Source organism: Tenebrio molitor, chromosome 1, assembly GCF_963966145.1.
Source record: "Tenebrio molitor chromosome 1, icTenMoli1.1, whole genome shotgun sequence".
NCBI classification, from domain to species: domain Eukaryota; kingdom Metazoa; phylum Arthropoda; class Insecta; order Coleoptera; family Tenebrionidae; genus Tenebrio; species Tenebrio molitor.
Genome location: NC_091046.1, coordinates 38,184,959 through 38,206,531, shown reverse-complemented (window position 1 = coordinate 38,206,531; position 21,573 = coordinate 38,184,959). Strand labels below are relative to the sequence as shown.

General features: G+C 36.8%; 1 protein-coding gene across 1 annotated transcript in view; it reads left to right on the top strand.

The window, feature by feature from the left end:
* LOC138128798 (titin-like) overlaps nucleotides 1-20,229 on the top strand; it is an 85,827-nt gene extending 65,598 nt beyond the window's left edge. Inside the window, exons 22-34 of the mRNA XM_069045035.1 lie at nucleotides 36-168; nucleotides 221-377; nucleotides 434-1,510; nucleotides 2,107-2,282; nucleotides 4,975-5,355; nucleotides 16,318-16,480; nucleotides 16,984-17,280; nucleotides 17,332-17,623; nucleotides 17,674-18,015; nucleotides 18,069-18,221; nucleotides 18,273-18,393; nucleotides 18,630-19,257; nucleotides 19,352-20,229. Coding sequence (XP_068901136.1) covers nucleotides 36-168; nucleotides 221-377; nucleotides 434-1,510; nucleotides 2,107-2,282; nucleotides 4,975-5,355; nucleotides 16,318-16,480; nucleotides 16,984-17,280; nucleotides 17,332-17,623; nucleotides 17,674-18,015; nucleotides 18,069-18,221; nucleotides 18,273-18,393; nucleotides 18,630-19,257; nucleotides 19,352-20,010 — 4,579 coding nt within the window. The 3' untranslated portion in view covers nucleotides 20,011-20,229. The remainder of the gene's footprint in view (nucleotides 1-35; nucleotides 169-220; nucleotides 378-433; nucleotides 1,511-2,106; nucleotides 2,283-4,974; nucleotides 5,356-16,317; nucleotides 16,481-16,983; nucleotides 17,281-17,331; nucleotides 17,624-17,673; nucleotides 18,016-18,068; nucleotides 18,222-18,272; nucleotides 18,394-18,629; nucleotides 19,258-19,351) is intronic.
* The last annotated feature ends 1,344 nt before the right edge of the window (nucleotides 20,230-21,573 follow it).

Below are 21,573 nucleotides of genomic sequence, written 5' to 3'. Positions count from 1 at the left end.
CAGTGCGACGAAAAATATTATCGACTTTTTTGCAGAAATCTCCAAACGATTCCGACCATCAGGCAAGAACTGAAAGACATCAGATGTTGCGATGGCGACAGCGTCACGCTGGAGTGCAAAGTCGAAGGGAATCCCCCATTCGATGTGAGATGGGAGAAAGGAGGAAAGGTAGGAAAATAAGATGAAGTGAAGAAACGAAAATGAAATGAAATTGTTTCAGTTGGTGAGGTTAGGGGACGGTTTCAGTGCAGACTTCGACGGAGAGACTGCCACGTTGTCTGTCGATCAGGTGTATCCCGAAGACGAGGGAGAATACACTTGTGTAGCTTACAACGACCTGGGCAAAGTGTTCACATCAGCTTGCCTCATAGTAGACTGTAAGGAGTATTTTTTTGAAAGGGGGCAAAATAATTTGACTTGTTACCACTCGCAGTACCGGAAGAAAAGGAAAATCTTTTGAAGCAACAGCTGAAGCGACCGTCGACTCTAACCGTGGGGTCCACCCCACTGTCCACTCCCCGAACCACCCCCAACAGGAGCGTGTCACCGCTTCCCCGCTCCCGAGCCCTGCCGTCGCCGAGTCGCAGAGTGCACCGGATCAGAGCCACTCCCCCCAAATTCTACGCAATTCCGCACAATCGCGTAGCCGAAGAAGGCGAAACGGTGAGATTTCAATGCGCCGTCGCGGGCCATCCCGACCCTTGGGTCACCTGGGACAAAGACGGCACGGTCTTGACGTCATCTTCGAGACTCACCATAACGGAGAGCGAGGACCTGAGGGTTTTGGAGATCAGAGACGTGACACCTCAAGACTCCGGCTTGTACAAGATAATCCTGGAGAATGACGTCGGAAGAATCGAAGCTGCCGCCAGGTTGGAGGTGATTTCGCATCGGCCGGCGTCCGCCAGAGGACTGCGTGCCAGAAGTCTCTCCCCCAGACCGGCGCCCGCCCCCGGCTCGGGGCTGTGGAGTACTTCGGTCAGATACGGCAGTTCGGCTCGTCTCTTCTACGACATTCGCTCCGTGCCCACGCCTTTCCTCAAATGGTACAAAAACGACGTGCCCATCGAGGATTCGGCGAAATTTGTCACTTCGCACGACGGTGAGGTCGCCTGTTTGATGGTTAAAGACGTGACGTTCGCCGACGAAGGTTCTTACACGTGTGTGGCTGCGAATGACAATGGTTCGATTAAGTCGACCGTCGAGCTAAAAATAATCGAAGAAGAACTGGCGCCAAGAGTTACTAAAGCCATGCCTAAAATGTTGACTGCCGTAGAAGGAAATCCGGCGGAGTTGCGGTTGAAGGTTACCGGAAGGCAACCTTTTGACGTTGTCTGGATGAAGGACGGCTGTGTGTTACCGGATTGTGACGAATTCCGGCAAAGCTGCGAAAACGGATCTGTTGTTTTGACAGTGAGCGATCCGTACTCTCAAGATTCGGGATGGTACACATGTGAAGTTTTTAACGTGTTTGGAGAAACATCTGCAAAGTGTCAGCTTGTCGTTCATGGTAAATATTCTAGGTCCGATTAATTTTAAACCCGTTCAGCACATTTGTTTCAATAGAAAAAGTAGGGTAGAAACGGAGAGACAATAGAGACGATGGCTGCACCTCTACTATCAATTAAATTTTTATTGACGGCGTACTTTATGGAAGGCACCGACTCGCCTTAATGATGCCTTAAGTGCTGTTTTCTCTTCTGCACTATCGCGTACCCCATAAATTCTCGGAGTAAATTGCGAAGCAGATAATGCGCCGACAATAACAACAGCAAACGTTAACCTTCTCGTGCGATCGTGGAGTTATAAAACAACACGGTCGCGCCCACCGTTCTAGAGGCGCCAGTTGAAGAACTGCAATTGCCTTCGAATACTACCACTGTCCGGTGAAAAGAGGGCAGACAAATTGATTTACTTGCCTGCCTTATCTCAATATTTTGCCCGTTAAATGCGTTTAATATTTAGGTAGCCGTCTTACCTGAACGTCTTAATTAACGACCCGTTCTAGATGTTATCAGTTATCACCTGTTTTTCCCAATAAGTGTGCGTTTAGTGCAGACCGCGGGGTATCATGAAATGTAAACTCAGGAACGCTCTTTGTTGTAGAAAAGTGCTCTCGACAACAAACTCTAGAGTTTGTGAAGTTCCCATCGCCTGTTATCTCAACTCCGGGAAAAACTGTTAGTTTTTGTGCTAAACTGTGGAATGCGGACAGAGTAAAACCGAAAATCTCGTGGGAAGTGGGCGGAGTTCCTGTAACAACTGCGTGCACCAGATTCCAGGTGAGTCTCAGATTTCACAGGACCTCCAAAAATAAGTTTGCCTTTGTTTCAAAATTCCCCATGCTAAAACTAACAGATGGTCGTATTTTATTTACTTATTCTGATCTTGTTTCAAAATGTGTCGTTAACATTTGCGGATTTTGTCGAAAGCGACTCGTGTTCAAAATAAATTTCACTACTCGGACGGTTTCAGATTGTTATGCAAAATTTTAAATTATTCGGATTTGATACGATGTGACATGTTTTTCGTGTAATGACTATACTTGGCATGTTGCTCGTCGGAGCGGTGGTATTTCAACTGGTTTTCGAATGGTTTCTCCCATTATACTATTCGGAAATTTTCAAAATGCGATTTTATGTGTCTGACATTTTCAAAAATTAAGGTGGTGTAAATAATGCGGTAACGCCGCCTATTATATTTATTATTATCGCCAATTGTGGGTGAAATTGCTTTTTATTCCGTAAATAAAAAATCGAAACACCAGGTATGTACTTCCAAAAAAATCTTAGCAGAAAAGAGATCTGAACGTTCAAAACGACCAAAGTATCCACTATTCTTTATCTTGGTGAGTGGTCTTAGGGAAATTTTCAGAAAACTAAGATCGTGAATACCGTTGCCGAATTTTTTTTCTGTAATTGTCAAATTCTAATTTTAAAAATTAATGCAATAGGCATCGGGTGTTTTTTTAAATTTCACCTCAAAGTTGGCGTTGAAGAGTCGATTGTGAACACACCACTCATCAGTCTGCAGAGTAAAAACACAAACAACGCAAAAAGTGAGGTTAGTTTTCAACACCTGATCCGTGATCTGTAATCCGTGGTGCGTTTACATTCGACTCTTCAACGCCTGCTTTGAGATGAAATTAAAAAAAAAAACACTACATATATGTATTATTATCAGACAGAATGCTTGACGATCATTCTGAATCTGAATGACAGCGATGACAGTTAATATTTGATTTATACCACACAAATTTTTTTCGGAAAAAGTAAAACTTACAAAGCTACCCATGACTTGCATCGACCACTCATCAAGATCAAGAATACTGTTTATGCACGAAGTTCATAGTGTAAGTATCGGGCGTTCATTTAAATTCCCGGTCAAAGTTGGCGTTGAAGTGTCGATTGTGAACGCATCACTCATGTAAAAACTCAAACAACGCAAAAACTGAGGTAAGATTTAAACAGCTGATGCGTTCACAATCGACTCTTCAACGCCAACTTTGACCGGAAATTTAAATGAACACCCGATATTTTGTTGCGCTTGTCAACGAGGCAGGAAGTACGCACGGAACAAATTTGTTCAGAAGAGAACATTCACTAAAATGACAAGACAGAGACAAAGATGTTAAACGGCCGAGTGTTGACGGAATCTTGAAACTGAATTGTAAGAAAGAAGAAAGTTATTTATAAAATATTCCACAATGATGTATCTTCTTATTGTCGTTTCCATAAATCATGTAGATGCTATCATAAAATTGCGTATTACATTTCGCAATGTTCAGACACACTTTTGAGATGATAACCATCTTAATCATAAAAAAGATGTGTGGTGCAACGTGGTTACTAGTCCTACCATCAAATTCAAGATTACACAACAAGGGAAATCACAACAACAAAATTAAAATTAAAAGATGCTATTGTTGCATTATTAATTTTTACTATCGCAACTATTCATCATAATGTTCACAATTTAGATAATAAATGACCACATGGTTCGTTTGATACAATCATGTTTGTGGTTATTTTTAGAAAATCCATGTATTTCATGCATTTACGTGGACAAGATATCGTTCGATATTTTATCTACATTTTAATAAATAAATTAAATATCGCTGTATCTGGTACGTGAAATTTAAGAAAAAAAAAGTGTTTTATGGATTTAATGATGTTTCCGTTCTCACTCTATATAAGCTTCAATCAGATATACAGAATCAAGTCATTAATAATTCATAGCCACAAACGAGCAACAGTAATTAAAAATTTCTTGTTGGGAGTATATATTAAATAAAATGAACGAGTTTAATGGTCTCGCGATCTAGATACAGACGTAAAGACAGAAATTTTGTGTGAAAAGGTTTGCTTCCCTCAACCGACAAAACAGGACAAGAATTTTCTCATATTCGAAATTTCACAACTGACAATTTTGTCTGAAGATCAGAAGATCATTATTATTACTAATTGTGGTAGCTGTTGTTTTGCTACACTAATTTTGTAGTTTACAAAATGTCGTCGTTTTTTTTTTTCTAAATGGTTCACTTCACGCACATATGTATTTGTACCAAGCCTCATGACATGCAAATTAATTACGTAGCACAAAGCTATTACTAAGAAAATATCTCGAACATGAACAAGCAGATTTGGTCGCGGGTCCACCGCAACGTGTGCAGCCCGATTTGTGAGCAAAACGAGCGAAGCCTCCGAAAACAATTACTTTACGCTGATGAACAGTGAAACGCCTTTAAGGATGCGGGCAATTCATTTTTCATAATTATTATTAGCTGACAGCAACAATAACAACGGGCGTCCTCACATCCTTTCGCACTTCGAAATCATTAATATCCTTTTGTGAAATTGATTTCAAAAAAATGATTTATCGTAACCGCATACCGCAGCTGTTGAAAACAATGCATCGACCTCGTCGAAGACCGAGATAGATCACGTCCCTATGTTTACCTACTGTTGGTTGCAGGTAGAGGAAGATGGCGACGTCAGCATTCTCCACATTACCGGAGTGACACATCTTGACGGTGGCGAGGTAAAGTGCACGGCTGCGAAGCAGTCGAAGTCGGCGAGTAGCGCAGAAGCCGTCAGTTGCAGCACACAACTGAGCGTCGTGCCGGATCTGGATCTCATCGGTGTGTTCGAGGGTAACAGTTGTAGTGCGGCCTCGATGGAGGCTTTGAACGGAGTGTCTTCGGGGGTTAACGGTGGTGTTATGGTGTCCGAAATTAATGAACCGGCGATGTTGCTCAGGAAGCCGCAAGACACCACCGCTTTGGTAGGCGATAGGGTCCTACTGAAAGCCACCTATATAGGTCACCCGGAACCCACAGTACGATGGACAAGAGCGGTGAGTACCGAATGTTTCCAAATCCCTTTTTCCCAGTTTCCAAAAAAAAGATCTTGTAAATATTTATTGATACTTATTCAAGTAAAGTAGATAAATTCAGACTAATTGGATGAAACCAAATAGACTCAAAGCGGATGTTCTACTTATGAATTTCGAACAATATGTCGATCTTACTGTTTACGTATGTTGGAATTTTTTAACATTTTTGATTTTTTTAAACTAACGTCATATTATTTTTGATTATGTACTTTTAATTTTGAAATGAATCAGTAATCTAATCTGGTCATTTACAAATCATTGCACCGACCATGCAAAGACTTCAAGGCTGTGTTCACAATTTTTTCCAAAACCAAAAATATTGTTATTATTTAAACGTTATTGACTGATACAATATTTTCACGTAACACTAATTTGCTGTTCCTGTAATTTTTTTTTATCGTTAAAGCGTGATAAGAAAAAGTGTTGAGCTAATTTAAACCGCAAATATTCTAAGGTTATGTAAATATGGATTTAGTCGTTTTAGCTTTTAAATTTTAATTTGTCTTTATTTTATTATTGACTGAAACACAAGTAATCACCACGTTCTCCTTGTTTACTCTATTAAGCATTTAGGCGCTTTGAACTTATATGGTATACGATTTATCCTTTGGAAATCCTGGTCTGATTGGTTTTTTCCCATTTAATATCCGGAAATTTGTCACTACAGACATTAGTTTTTGATGAAAACTAGTTTTCAAATATGTATGTATTATTTGTTACCAATTTAAGGTTAAACTTGTGGACACCTTTGCGTGGGTTGTAATGATCTTTTATTGGCGATTAAATTGTTGAGAAAAGATAATAATTTGCCGTGAACCTCCATTTAACTTGCGATGACTAATACGTCCCCATAAAATAAATGTGTAAAGAGAAAATTAGACTCGATTAATTTTTGCTTCGTTGTACATATTATATCTTCGAGAGCGTTTTTTAGCGTCGAGACGTTAGTCGTAACACTAATTACGCTCGAGAAGATAATTCAATTTTATCGTCGTGTATAATATTCTATTTTTTCTAGCGCTTTCGTATTTTATTATTAAAACATTTTTTTAAATCATTACCTACTACCTAATCGTGTCAGGTTTTAAAATCTCGGTAGTATGAGTGTTGTTAAGGTAATAAAAAAATACCTAAATCACTTTATCTACGATCATCAGATAAAAATAACTTTATTGATGTGAAAGCTCTACTCTAAATTGTCATTTTATCCACCAACAAATTAAAAAAGAGCTCTTATTGGTTCCCAGCCATGGATAAAATTGGCAGGATCTTTTATCCATCGGACTTGGACCAATCAAAATTAGAAATTGCAGTAACTGTTGCAACCTCACCAAATACCAGAACGTAACTATGGTAACAAAAGGAACACTCAAATTTTAAAAATTAAAAATATTGAGCTAACAATTTTAATCAACTTAAGTACATAACTTTTTTAGTTTACAATACAAAAATTTCCGATAATAATGCGGAATCTGGAAAAGTGCCCCGAATGCTTGCAGCGTTTCTACGTTGAATAGCAAGGGAAATCCTCTCGAAAAGGAATTTCTTTGATTTTGAATCAATCGCCTGATTCCGCAATAAGTCGCTCTTCGATGACATTAATGAAATCGATGGCTTCTTTGCACCAAGGGCCTAAGGTTTCAAAGGCTAAACCTTTAAATATGTAATTCGACGAAATAATTGAACTATAAGAATTTGTTTTATTATTTTTTTGTATATTTGATCGTAGATAATGTAGTACATATAGTATGTATTATACTCGCAAGTAAAGGTTTTTATCGACTCAAATGATTACAGCACGCGCTTCGGCTTGTGCTGCAACCTTCATTTTCGTGGATAAAAACCTTCTTTACTTGCTCATGTAATAATATACTATTATCTACCCTTGCTGTTAAAGTAGTACTTTATCTACCCTTGCGGTTAAAATGCTACTTGGCCTTTTGATTTGAATAGATAAAAGTACATTTTAACATCTGGTATAGAAAAAACAATTTTTATTCATTTCCGTCGCTTTATAACAGTTTTTCCATATGTAAAGATGCCTTTTTGAAATTTGTACGTCATATTTTTTATATAGGTTAGGTAAGTTTGACAACATAAAACGTCGCTGATAATTTAGAACACCATAATATTGTCTGTTTTATCCTCTGCACGGTGCTCTTCGTGATGTTATAATATACTGGGGTACCCTCCGGAGCGACCATCCTTCTTTTAATTTGGGAAGAATGAGGTTTTCGCGTTTTCGATTAGATTAGGCATTTTGTCTGTCAAAATTGACATTGATCATTGACGAAAAATGTAAGTGCATTTCACACCGTGGAAAATTAGGTGTACTCTGTAAATTTGAAATTAACTGTACTATTGCAGCCAAAATACTTTGGACGTCAATGTGACATTAATGATATTCAATTGTAAAGCAAGCTTTAGGATGGTTAACCTTATTTTTTTACTGTTAGTGTCATACTAAGGAAAAACCGTGTGAAATGTGCCATATTTCACAGTGGTCGTCTGAAAATATATCTTTTCTCTAAAGATGTAAAGTTTTAGCGCACCACATTAAATGCAAACATTTTTCCATTTTAGAATCTTTTTGTTTTGATCATATCTTTCATGCATCTGTAGTGTTTAACAATACAAATTATTATGTAATAAAAATTAATTAAATTGGAGCAACCAAACAAGTATTTCCACTAATATTTAATTTTTATTGCTACACCTCTGGTGATACCAATTTGTATTTTATTAAGTTGTAAACTATAAATCTAATTTAATTCGCGAAAATTTATTAGTTGTCAAAGCAGTAAAAGGTTAAGGTTCAGGTAACAAATAATTATAACATATAAATATGTATGTATTAAGAAAAATCACCATGTAAATATTTATACCGAGTGATTATAAATGATTGAAGCGAATTTAGTGGATGGCGTCCCTGAGCAACTGGTAAGATTCATATTTGACAGCGTATCATCAATTGATTCATTTTTAGGTTAGGATTTTGGAAATTTAACGTTATTATGAATAATCCACATTATAAATAAGTTTTATAAGATATTGGTGAAAACAAGTTTTGCCTGGGTAATTAGATTAAAAGTGAATTGAAAACCATTTAAAAAATTAATCTGATTATGACAACTTTATTTTATTTGACATTTGGTTTGACGTATCTAAATGTGAAAATCAGGTATGCCAATAATAAAATTATATGTTGTCAACCTAACAAAAAAATGACAAATATTTGTAGCCACTTGGTATAACTACGTACAAAGATACTACTCCTAAGAGAATTTTTCAAATTCAACATAACTAATAATAGTAATAATATAATAGTTTTACTACATTTTGGAATTTTGGTCAAAAATATTTTACATTTCCTTTCATGTGAAGGAATCAGTGCAGATTGGCGGACTAACTACTTACTACCGTATCCAGGATGTTTAAATGTACACGAAAAAAATATGGAAAAAATTTTTCAGACAAAAAAATAAATAATTATTATTTTTATTATTAACGGTAATACAATGTAAACAAAGATGTACTCGTACATCATTACCTTGCAATGTTACCGTAGTGGATTTAAAATATTTTTTTCGATTTCCAAAGCTTCTAAATTCACTATTGTGCAGGATTAGTTATTGGTAGTGAGTAATCCTGTACTTTGTGATAATATGTACGATTAGAGGTAGCTGTCATGACAATTTAATACATATATTTCAAAATAATTTTCCTGTTAAGTGCCACTTTCAAGGACCGCCCAATCAGTAAATAAGTCCAATAGAATTTTTTAAACATTTTTCTGACGTTTACGGTAGTCTCTTCTACACCGTAGTGCACCGTTAGTCCGCTATTTTTGGGACACCCTGTATTTTAGAAATGTTTATGAAAAATATAAATGCTAATAATTTTGAAAAAATGTACATTGTTTTTTTTTTTTTACTTTTTAACACAGAGGACAATATAAAAAGGAAAATACAAAATTTATACTACGAGTAATACTGAATAGTGAACGCGTAATAATTCGAAGTCTACATGTTTATGAACTTTTTTTATACATATAATTCAATGATTATGGAAATTAAAAATTATAATTTAGGAAACCTCTTCATTTAGCAATTTAATGATTTTTTTATTGTTATGGCGATTTTGATAGTGCTCTAAATGTGCATTATTATTAAATAGGCGTATTATAGAAAATGTGAGGCGTGTATAGGTTTTATTTATTATAATTATAAACAGAAAGTGCCCATTGTATTGTGATTAAAACGAGTTATGATAATACTATGCTTAATCATTTCATATAGTTATCGCATTCCATTGTTGGGTTTTCTCATAATGGGAATTAAAATGTAACTGTAACTGAAAAGTATACACGCGCGTCGCGGCCATTAAAGCAATGTTTAGCTTAAGTATGTAGTAAAATTCGTTAATGCTCAATCCGTTTCGCACTAAATCTCAATTCTTAATTCACATGTCGAATCCTCTAGTAAAACACTCAAGATATGATCCAATTACTCTATTTTAAGGTCAAAGTGAAAGGTTTGTGTTTTCATCCTTGAGTGTCTGGTAGTACCAAAAATTCATCAGTCGTCTCTTTTTTTTTGAAAATACGGAGCGGCCATGCTGTAGAAAAATCTGCGGTCGGCCAACACGATTTCAGAAGCTACATTCCTGCAGTCCATTTATTTCGGCATATTAACAATTGCATACAAAAGTTGTTTGACGTTTACAACAATTTCATATGTAAAACATGATACGTTCATGTGGGCAGACGAAGATATCATCAGGATCATTTGCATGAAAAAGTTTATTAACCGCCGCCGCAAACCTACTTCTTGTACGTACGTGTTCATTAACGTGACTAATGGTAACTTCGAAAATTGGCGACCGAACCAAAATGCACAACGGTCAGACAGGTCAAGAAAAATCGGCGATAGACTTGTTTCCTACGCAAGTGTGTTGAACTTTTTATGGACATAATTAAAAATGACTAATGGACCCGGGCAATTTTCTAAGGAAAGGTAGTGGACACGCCCAATTAGCGTTTTTTCCGAGTTAACGAATTGCCCAGTCATAAATGCAGATTGGCTAATTTGCCAGCACAATAACGAGGTAATAGATTTTTCCTTTAAAATTTTTGGACGTTTGAACGAAATTGGTCGGCTCATTTGGTCCGAATCGCGAGATTGGGCTCTAAGAGATCAAACATATTGTGTGCAACTTTCACATTCACTTTGCAAAAAAAACGTGTTGTAATCCTGCCATTATTTCATTTTGCATAAGGTGCGTATACGCGTAGTTAATGGTTTTCACTTTTCAAACGCCGCTATCAATGTCAAAGCCGGGTTTAATAAAGACAAATAAGCGTGCACGTTAGAAATGATCCAACAATGTGAAAGCCGATGACAAGCGGTAAAATCACTTTGCACAAAACGAAGAATATTCACAACGATGACAACGTTCTTACGTCAATGTGGCAAAAGAGTCGAGTTTTACGCAAGTCGTTAAGGATACCATCCAAGTCTGGTTAGTGACGTGATTCAGTGCACATTAATAATTTTTGGATCACGTTGTTTTTACCGGACCATGCAAATTACAGAGCGTGCCTTTAAAAACGGCGAACGCAGCTCCTCCGTTTTAATCAGATTTATTTTACACAAAGTTTAGGTCAACAGGTGGTTGGTTGAGTGTGGGTATTGCGACGCGGCTTACTTTGTTCATCAGGGACTCGACACGTGGAGGAATGTTTTTGAATTGAATGTTTAACAGTTAAAAAATGTGTCCACTCGGTATGAAGAAAATTGAGTTATTAAAATGTAGTTGTTAGTCATCAGCAATAAGGAAAAGCTGACAAATTAGTTTATTGGGGAGAACTAGTCTCATAGTTTAAGAAAAATAACGTTTTTGCTTCTGAGTATGATGAAAGTGTAGTCATTAAAATGTAATTGTTAGTCATCAATAGGTAATTCCTTGTAGTAGCAAATTATGAACTGATTCTCTTCTTCACCTTACTAAATATTAGATTAGGCATGAAATGTTACAAAACCTAAGGGATGCATATTACTATCGATTTGTAATTTGCCAAGAAAGAAAAAATCTGTATTTTTCAATAGAAATTGCAAATAGGTCCGCTTTTAGAGGTATACTCTAGCAAAATTTGTGAGGTTAGGTTTGGATGTTTAAGTTTTATTTTCTTGACGATAATATTGAACACAACACAAGTTTTCATAGCAATACCAATACCCTGTATTATAATTTGTCCATTTTCCTCTTCATATTTTGCTACACAAATTTTTCCAATAGATGAATTGTTGAAGCCATATTATGTAATTGAGAATTACGTATTAAATCCTACATTCATCTGTAAACTTACAATATTTGTCGTGTTTTTATCGTTTATATTATATACCTAAAACTATACTGGGTATTTCACGAGTGATAATGAGTCTGACGAAATAATAAATTCAACCCACAATACATTTTCAAAAAAAGCCGGACATTTTAATTTCAGTACCCAGATTTTTTCGGAAATATAGTGTGAGTTTCATTTTAAATTACGTCAGGCTCATTATCACTCGTGAAATATCCTGTATATATGTACAGTTACTCCTGCAGCTCTGCACTGAGGTCAATCAGGTCACAACACAACGTACAATGAAAATTTAAAATTGACAAGTGACGCACAGTTGATTGTTTTTCGCTCGCTCCGCTAAAAAACGCCACTCCCTTGATTTTAGCTTGCCGTGTCGTGCTGCGAACAATTTTCACTTGTGTTGCGAACGATTTTAGCTTGTGCTGCGAACGATTTTACCGTGTCGCATGAAACTAATTCACTGCCCGGGAATAAAATGTATGTGGCGCGCCTAAAGAAGTTTTCACTTCAAAAAAGGTAAGGGGTGGGTGCGCATTTCCGGGGATAGATATGCAAAAACCATATGCGTCAAAATGTGGGCAAAGAAAAACAAAAATTCCCTTGTTCGGGATTTTTTACAAAAATTGCCCATGTCCAAGTTATGAATTTTATTTCGATTAAAGTTTCCACACAGTATTTGATTTTTGCCGTTCTGTAGCATATTATTGTACTACCAAATAAAAAAAAAAACAGGGGTTATGTAGGTCCACTAATGATAGGTTTTTATTGAAGACTGTTCTGGGACCAAAAGTAATTAGAATATAGAAAAACTGAAGAAAAACACAAGCAAAATTATTAAGGCGTCGAACTGACGCTAAAATTTAATAATTTGACATTTGACTGTTGATATCTGATTTGACGGCTTTGACGGCTGGACATAGTTTGACACAAAAAAATTATAGAACCTAACAATTCCACAGGACTCTTGATATACTGGTACGTTCTTTTCTAGACGCTTTGTATAAATGATGTCTACGAGGGGGTATTCATATCTAATCGCCTAGAACGTTTCTCATGAGCAAAAACAAATGCGGTTGCGACGGAAATGACTAATGAGTACGAATGATGTTTGACAAATAGTTACAAGTTTGACCGATTGCTTATCGTCAATTTTTAAAGTAAACATAATTTTAATTTCCATAAAATTGAACCGGCAATAGAGGACCTGTTTTTGTAAGTATTATTCCGCGAACAAATTTATGTAAATATTAATTATTAATGTCCTTCCTACGCCACTATTAAGAATTGAGTGATTTTAATGAACACCGCGTTGGAAGACATATACAGGGTGGAACAAAAGTATCAAAGATTGACTGTAACTTTTTAATTTGACAATTTATGAAAAAATGTTTAATATAAAAGTTGATTGGTGTATTATCCTGCATCATCTGGTCTTTCTAGTTTGTTCCTATCTTCTTTTGTTTCGCTGCTATGGCAACCAACTTTGGTTTTTTAAATAGCACCCATACATTTTTTGTGTAATTTTCAAACAAGCGTATCTTTCTGTATTCATAAATACAGTTTTGCCATTATGGGGAAAAAGAATAAAATTTAAAAAAAAGGCGATAAAATTAACTTACCAAGTAATAAAATGAAATATCAAGAATGTTGACAATTTTTGTTGAACGTCATGCATGATAATAAACCAAACAATGTTTATATTAAACTTTTTTTAATTTGAAAAATTATGAAAAAATGTTTAATATAAAAATTGTTTGGTTTATTATCATGCATGACATTCAACAAAAATTGTCAAATTTCCATGGCATTCCTGATATTGTATATCACCCCAGAAAATACTTTGCATAACATGATTTTCGAGAATAAACAAAAAAGAAAGCGTTCGTATGAACATATCTTTCATAGTTTGCCTGCATCTCCAAATGCCTGAATGGTGACCAATAAAGACTGAGATGGTAACATCGAAGTCGGTTTGCAGCTGTTCGGGAGACGATTCTTCTAACTTTTCGAAACGTATTTCAACTAAAGACCAAACAGATTCCAGGATTTGACACCATCAGATTATTTCTTACCCATTTGAAAAACTAAAAAAATATTCGCAAGGAAAAATCTTTTCTCCAAATGAAATGATAATAAATACATTGGAAGAGTGTGTTGCAAGTCTAGAATTAGTTTATGGTTGATGTTGCAAAATGTATTATATTAAAGACTGAATGATAAATAAATACCTAAAAGGTTTTTTCTGAGATACCTACACTAGTAAGAATTTATAAATAGGTACCTCCCTAAATATTAGTAAGGGTTAAATGTTAAATGTCTTTTAGGCTTTGAAGTAAATTTTAATACTCCTAGTTATCTACTTCATTTATGTTAACGTTTATGTAGGATTGACAGTACCAAATTTACTCGTTCTAGTGTTGCTAAATTCTGGGCAGAAGTAGAACGGTGGTGATTCAGCAGCATACCGGGACATTTTTATAACTTTGAACATAACTCCATACTCATTCCCTAAGTTCAGTTTAAAAAAACACAGGTCAATCCATGTACAGTCCCGAGCAATAAATTTTGGTCGTCAAGGTCATTCTTTGACCCAATCGAAAATGCTCCATTGTAAAACGGTCGTAAATATCATAACCTATCATCATGTTGTATGACATTAATTGTCATTTTATCTCATTTTTTTGACACTTTTTTGACATGGGCATAATTAGGCAGGGAATTTTTTTAAATTTGTGACAATTAATCAAATTTTGAAATGACATTGACGACCAAAATTTATTGTTCGCGACAGTATGTAATCAAGTAACCAACGTTACGTTAAAATAGCAACTTGACAATTAAAAAAAAGTCAAGTTGTTTGAATGGCTATTCTGATAAAATAAATTAGAAAAATGTATTCAACTGAAGAAAAAATACACATAATGCATTTATACCATGCCAATCAGTTATCACTTATCCCGATAGACCAATTTCATCAATCGGAACATTAACATTTTACATTATGTATTTCAAAATTTAATCATGAATGACATTTCAAGTCAACCATTTTTGACAAGTTTGTGGTATAATTGGTTGCATAGCAAACACTCGCAATCAAGCTCGCAATGCATTGATCTGTTGTTTTTTTTCAAATTGAACATATAAACCATTCACGATTATTTCAAATTCGGACTATCTATGAAAATCTGACATTTTAGTTGGCAGTATTGTGATTTGTCTTAATAAATCTATTTTAGGTTATAATTCAACCGAACACTGCTCCCAAGTTGTTACATTTTTTAAATAATTGAACGCATTAGGAACAATAATTGTAAAATTGTAATTGAAATGAAACATACATATTTGTAGGGCAGTTCTGGGTAAATTCGTATTAACTAAATTAATGATGGAATTGACAACAATGCGAATATTTCAAAACGAAACGTCATATGACAGGACCTGACACCAATCTAACAAAAAAATATCGCGGCCTCCTGCGTGTTTAAAATAATCGTGAACGGCAATATTACGGACTTAAGCGATGAATTCAATTAAAATTCGAATTTCAATTATATTTAATGTTTACGTCAAATCAGTAACGTAATTGCGCTGCATGAAAATGTGGAGTTATTGTCAAATTTCAAACAGCTCATGCATAACTTCATTTTTTTGTGATGCACAATTTGTGAAGATTATTGCAAAAAGTTTGAGTTGTATTTTGTCACACATTTTGCGTTAAATAATTGGTCAGCAGTTTCTGCACCTACAGTGACGACAATTTTACCCCTTCAATTAACACTAATTTATCATTCCACTTCAGTATTTTCACTTTGCTCCATTTGGCTTTGTTTCAACTTGTTCTGGCTCAAAAAAACGCGAAATTACGCGTACATAACCTCTTGGCTGTCATTTTTGGATTTCAAAACTGCTCTGGGGGATCATAGAAATTACAAGCAGAGATTGACTTGGAATTCATTTGTCTGTGACGTCATGGATTGATCACGAAAATGCAAATATTCTAATTCAATAGTAATACTTGCCTCGCTGAAAAACAGCTTAAGTATGGACTATGTTCAGTGTTAAAAAAATGTGCCGGTAAATGTATAATTGGAAAAATTAATTTCATGATGGAAGTACGCAGTTATACTGTGTGCATGGAAAAAGTAAATCAATCTTCAAAGTTTGACATACTTATTACTAGAGAAGTAGAGAACATTCAAATTATGCTAAAATCACTTATAAAGGAATTAGGTATTGTACCAATCCCGTTACTAATTATGTTTTATTTACCTATATATTGTAACCTTGTTGTGATAAACCCAGAAAAAAAAAACATATCATTTCTTTTATAACTGTACTACTGTAGATGACTAATATTCATTTTATCAAGTTAATGAATGATAATGAATGTTGTTGCTGAAAGCAGTTTAGTTTGTAATTAGGTGCAGATGCATAAACACGCATACGTGCGACGAAAGTCAAGAACATTAATTAATTTTATCATTTCGTACAATTTCCTGCACTTGTTTTACTATCGGCATTTTTAAAATACAATTTGAATTATGCATTTTTTACAGGGACGAGAATTAAAGAACGACGAAAGGACAAGTATTACATCTAGCGATGGAGTTTCTTGTCTTCTACTGCAAAACATCATCGCTGATGATAGCGGAAAATATGATGTGTCTGTGGAAAATCGTTTCGGAGCCGATTCCAACTACGCATCCGTTTCAGTTGAAGGTAATAACTGTGCATTTGCATAATCGAATTTTACTTTATATACTCACGTGTCAGATAAATAAATTTTTTTAAATTAAGATTGCTTGTAATCAAACAGAGTAACTTTCTGCCTCGTTAACCGGCGTGACTGTCAACAGTGAACGTTTTTATGGTAATAAAGGCAGTCATTGTGTTAAGGAATTTGTTCAGCTTAACACACAATTAAAGTACGTACATATACAGTGCGAGTGCTGTAATCATTCAGGTGATTAAAATTGTTTACGGTTCCCAAAACAGCTTAATTAAAGTTTCACTTTGATAACTGTTGATGCAAGTAGTAAAGATGAAGCCATCGGATATAATCGAGCACAGATTAAATTAACAACAATAACAAAAACAAGCAAAAATACAATTCTTTCGAAAATTAAAATAACGCTTTAGTGGAGAATCATTAGGGGCCTCAATTTCTTCTCAGTAAAACTTATTCCATAAATCGGTCACGCACTGTATGTTATACGTTTTAGGTCCGCCGGATCCCCCAAGTGGAAAGCCTTGCGTCTCGGCTGACATGGACAGCGTCACCGTAGCGTGGAGCAGCTCACCTTACGATGGCGGCAAAATCGTCACGGGATTTTCCGTCGAGTATTCCCTCGCAGGTAGCGACGTCTGGACCACGGCGACGGAAGACTGCCACTCTTTGAGTTACACCCTGCGAGGTCTTCAGCCCGGAGCGCGATACGTCTTCCGAGTGTGCGCCCAAAACGTCCACGGCTACAGCAAACCAAGTCAAGAGTCTGACACGTTGTTGTTGGAAGAGAAGAGTAAAAGCAAGGATTTCAAATTAGTTCTTGAATGACGTCGGTTAATTTCAGACGAGTCGGGATTCGAACCTCGAATTGTCGTTTTGGAGCCAGGGCCAGAGTTCAAAGCACGGTTCGAAGTGCTGGAAGAGTTGGGCAAGGGCCGCTTCGGCGTGGTCCACAAAGTGATCGAGAAGTCGAGTTCGCAGAAGCTCGCAGCGAAGTTCATAAAGTGCAGGACTTCTAAGGACAGGGACAAGGTTCAGGACGAGATCGATATAATGAACCTGTTGAGGCACCAGAAGCTGTTGCAACTGGCTGCGGCGTTTGAGAATCCCAAAGAAATGATCATGGTGACGGAATAGTAAGTTTTGGGTTTGTTCTCCGGACGTTGCCATTATCTTCACGTTTTAGTATCTCTGGTGGGGAGTTGTTCGAACGTGTGGTCGCCGATGATTTTACGCTGACTGAAAAAGACTGTATCCTCTTCATGCGCCAAATCTGTGAAGGCGTGGCCTACATGCATAGTCAAAACGTGGTCCATCTAGATTTAAAACCCGAGAACATCATGTGTCACACGAGAACTTCCCACGAGATTAAAATCATCGACTTCGGTCTAGCCCAGACGCTCAACCCCGACACTCCGATCCGGGTGTTGTTCGGCACTCCGGAATTCATCCCGCCGGAAATTATAAACTACGAACCTATCGGAGTCGAATCCGATATGTGGTCCTTGGGTGTCATCTGTTACGTGTTGTAATGAAAATTTATGGAGTGAAACTTCGTCTGCTTATCCTAATTGTTTCCAGATTATCCGGCCTTTCTCCATTTATGGGAGACAATGACGCCGAAACTTTCGCCAACATCACCAGGGCAGATTACGATTTTGAAGATGAAGCTTTTAACACGGTCTCGCAGAGCGCCAGAGATTTTATCGGGACGCTTTTACTTAAAAGGAAAGAGTAGGTCCGAAACCCACTCGAAATATTTCGATAATCACACTAAAATTCCAGAGAGCGTTTATCCGCTGAACAATGCCTCAAACACGTTTGGCTGGATCCGGAAAGTCACAAGAGCACTGTTGTGCTCTCCACTGATAAACTCAAGAAATTCATAATTAGACGGAAGTGGCAGGTATGTTGTGTTGTGTTTCGTTTGGTTAACAAAATGAGATCACAGTATGCTATCACGAGATCCTCACTCAAACGGGTGTCTTTGATTATTCGACACTTGTCATTTTTGACACTTGAAGTGGTGAACTCAGTCTAAGATTATAATGTGAAAAGTTATAATTGAACTAGCATACAGGTCTCAGTTGTTGCTTTTTTTTTGTTCTTTTTGCATGAGAGTTTTGTGTGTTGGCTTATTAGAAAACTGGAAATGCTATCCGCGCGCTTGGAAGAATGGCAACACTTTCGGCAAGTAGACGAAATTCTGCTAATTCTACACCCAGCACTCCTAGGCCCTCAATAACCGGTAACTCGGTACCTAGAATGTCAAGTCTGAATGAAGAAGAAGCAAACAGTAATATTAATATTTTGGAAAACGTAATTAAATCGTTACCTGAAGAAATTTTAACTGATGATAAAGTTAGTCCTGTAATGAAAGAAAATGGTGATCACTTTGACAAGAAGATTATACGTAGAAGAGCTTGCAGCGAGCGTAGTGACAGTGGAATAAGTGACTGTTCTTCACATTTAACCACCAGTAGCTCTTGCACGTCAACTCCTCTTTTGGGAAAGAAATTTCCAATTAATGAAGAACCAGAGTTGCAAAAGAAATCTTCCGAAGTTGATACTGCTTTCCAATTTATTTCAAGTAGCTCTATAACTTTAAGTAGTACTGCTCTCGGGCCTATTAAAGCTAGTGAAGAAGTGATTGAAGAAGTGAACGACGAAACGAACAGTTCTGACCTAAGTACGGAGGAGAAAAAACTTAACAATGTATTAAAACTCGAAAGTAAAATAGATACTTTAACCAAAAGAGCTACAGCGAAATGTGAGTATGCTTTTTTGTTTGGTTAAGTGTGGTATTTTGCCTTCGTTGTTTGAAGTTTGCGTGATTTTGCACTTGTGATTTTGTGTTTTTCTAGGTAAATCACCAAGTTCGACAGGTAGCTTGAAGAGATTGCCGATTTATTCTTCAAGATCTGTGGCCAAGACCATCAAGAAATTTGATAAACTCGACAAACCACCAAAAACTACAGTTAGCAATAATAAATTTGGTAGAGCAGACCAAAATGCGGCGCAAGCAAAACCCAAATTAGAGAAAAACGACGTAAAAATGCTTGAGACTAATAACAAAATAAATAACGTAAAAATTATTTCTTCTCCCGTACAACAAAAAAAAGTGTTATGTAGTCCCAAACCTGTAGATGATAGAAACGAAAAGATAGTAGCTAAGTCAAAAGTAGAGAAAATAGTACAGAAAATATCGGTGTCCGAAAGTAACGGAACTAATAATAATAATAATAACAATAATAATTTAAAAACGCCTGTAAGTAGTGTAAAGTTTAAGTGTCCATCACCTTCTCTCCTGAGAAAGACTCAAGCGGTATTAGCCAAAGAGCAATCCAATGAATATTATATGTCCAAACACAAAGAAATTAAAAATACCTCGTTAGGAAAACAGTTAAATGATCAAAATTCAAATTCTACTTGTCCGAAATCTCCGATAATTAGTAAGAAAGACAAGCCAAAAAGCGCGAGTTTTCAAAAAGCCGCTGCTTTTTGGAACTCGTCAAAAACCTAATTATTTCATTTACATGATATTTAAATGACGCGTAAGTACCTATTTATGTAATATGTATATATTTTATTTACATCATATAGTGCCTTAAGTTGTATAAATATTTTAGTTGTAGGTCTGCTCTCTTGTTCTAATGTTTGTGTTTTCGAAGAGCCGTTGTACCCTCCAATAATGTACCTATTCATGTAACATTGACTAAAATAAATTATATTTATTATTGTTTACAGTTTATTTTATTGAATTTTATTGAAAAGAATTCTCTGAAAAGAAAACTTTCATGTTGTTGTTTTTTTTTTTTTTATCGCCGACCAAAAAGGTACCGTAAAAGCCGTATGGCAAAAAACGGGAATGGCATAAAAAAAAAAACTTTCATGTTGTTTTTCATAATCTCCGTCAGAGTTTTACAATAACCGGGGGATCAAAAAGGACTGTTTGAGTTGGTAATTCTGAATTGTATTTTTAAATGGTACAACTGGAGTAATCTCCGGTTGTTGACGGCTTGACACTGAAAATAGTACTGTACTGTATTTCAAATTTAATTTTTACTCTCATAAGTCATAACATACCATTTTGTCACTCTTAATACCTGTTACGTCAGATATCTGTCCTCTGCACCAACTAATACGTTATGGGTGCAGTTCCCCGGCTTGTCTCCTCCGTGACGCCAGACGCCATTGTTCAAAAAACGGTTGATGTAACAGAGGCCTTCCACTAAGGACTGTTGAGAAGCTCCAGGACCCGGGGTTTCCGTCAAGAAGCTGTCCCCTTCAAAAAACGATGGCACCCCCCAAGACTGACCCCTTAGTGTGCCCCCATTTTTTATTACCTCATTTCCAATCTGCCCCCGCGTCGACAACCTAATTTCCGCTAAACACGTGCTCACGACTTTCCTTATGGCCAATAAATGGCCGTTCCCGAAATGGACTAGAGTTTATTAATCACACGCTTGTTTCTGCATGAATTTGGTTTCGCTGCTGTCACGCCCTTCGATTCGCACATCCTGCTATCAGTGCCCTACACTGGATTTCGCCTCTTGTCCGCGCGCTATACAGTTACGGCGGCTGCGGTACCCGGAGGCCCGCAGATCTCTTCCGGGGCTCACCTTGACGTGTCACTCACCGATAACGTCCTAAAAAAGTCAAGTGTAGCGCAAAAGGGAACAAAAAGCATCGGACAGTGATAACAGCTCGGCTTCCAGGCTAGGCCACACGGGTGCGATATAATACATCCTGTTTGAAAAAAATAAACCACGTTAGGTACCGCTGTTCTTGTCATCCTGGAAAGGCCAAATACGGGGTGCTCCTCACGTTTCCGGGGGAGGACTGGAGGTGATCCTCTTCTGTCGAGTGGGCACGACCTCTCGGTGCTGAAGGAAGGAAACAAATCCGCCACCCAGGCTTTCGGTTCTTCCTAAACCTTCCGTGCGAAGGGCCACTAAATCTGCCGCAGCGCTTGGCAACAATCTCCCATTCCACAACCTTCGGGAAAACTCGAACCTACAGGGACCCCACCACACTTTTCACACTTCACCGTCGGTGTATCATTTTCCCTTCGGTCTCCACAACT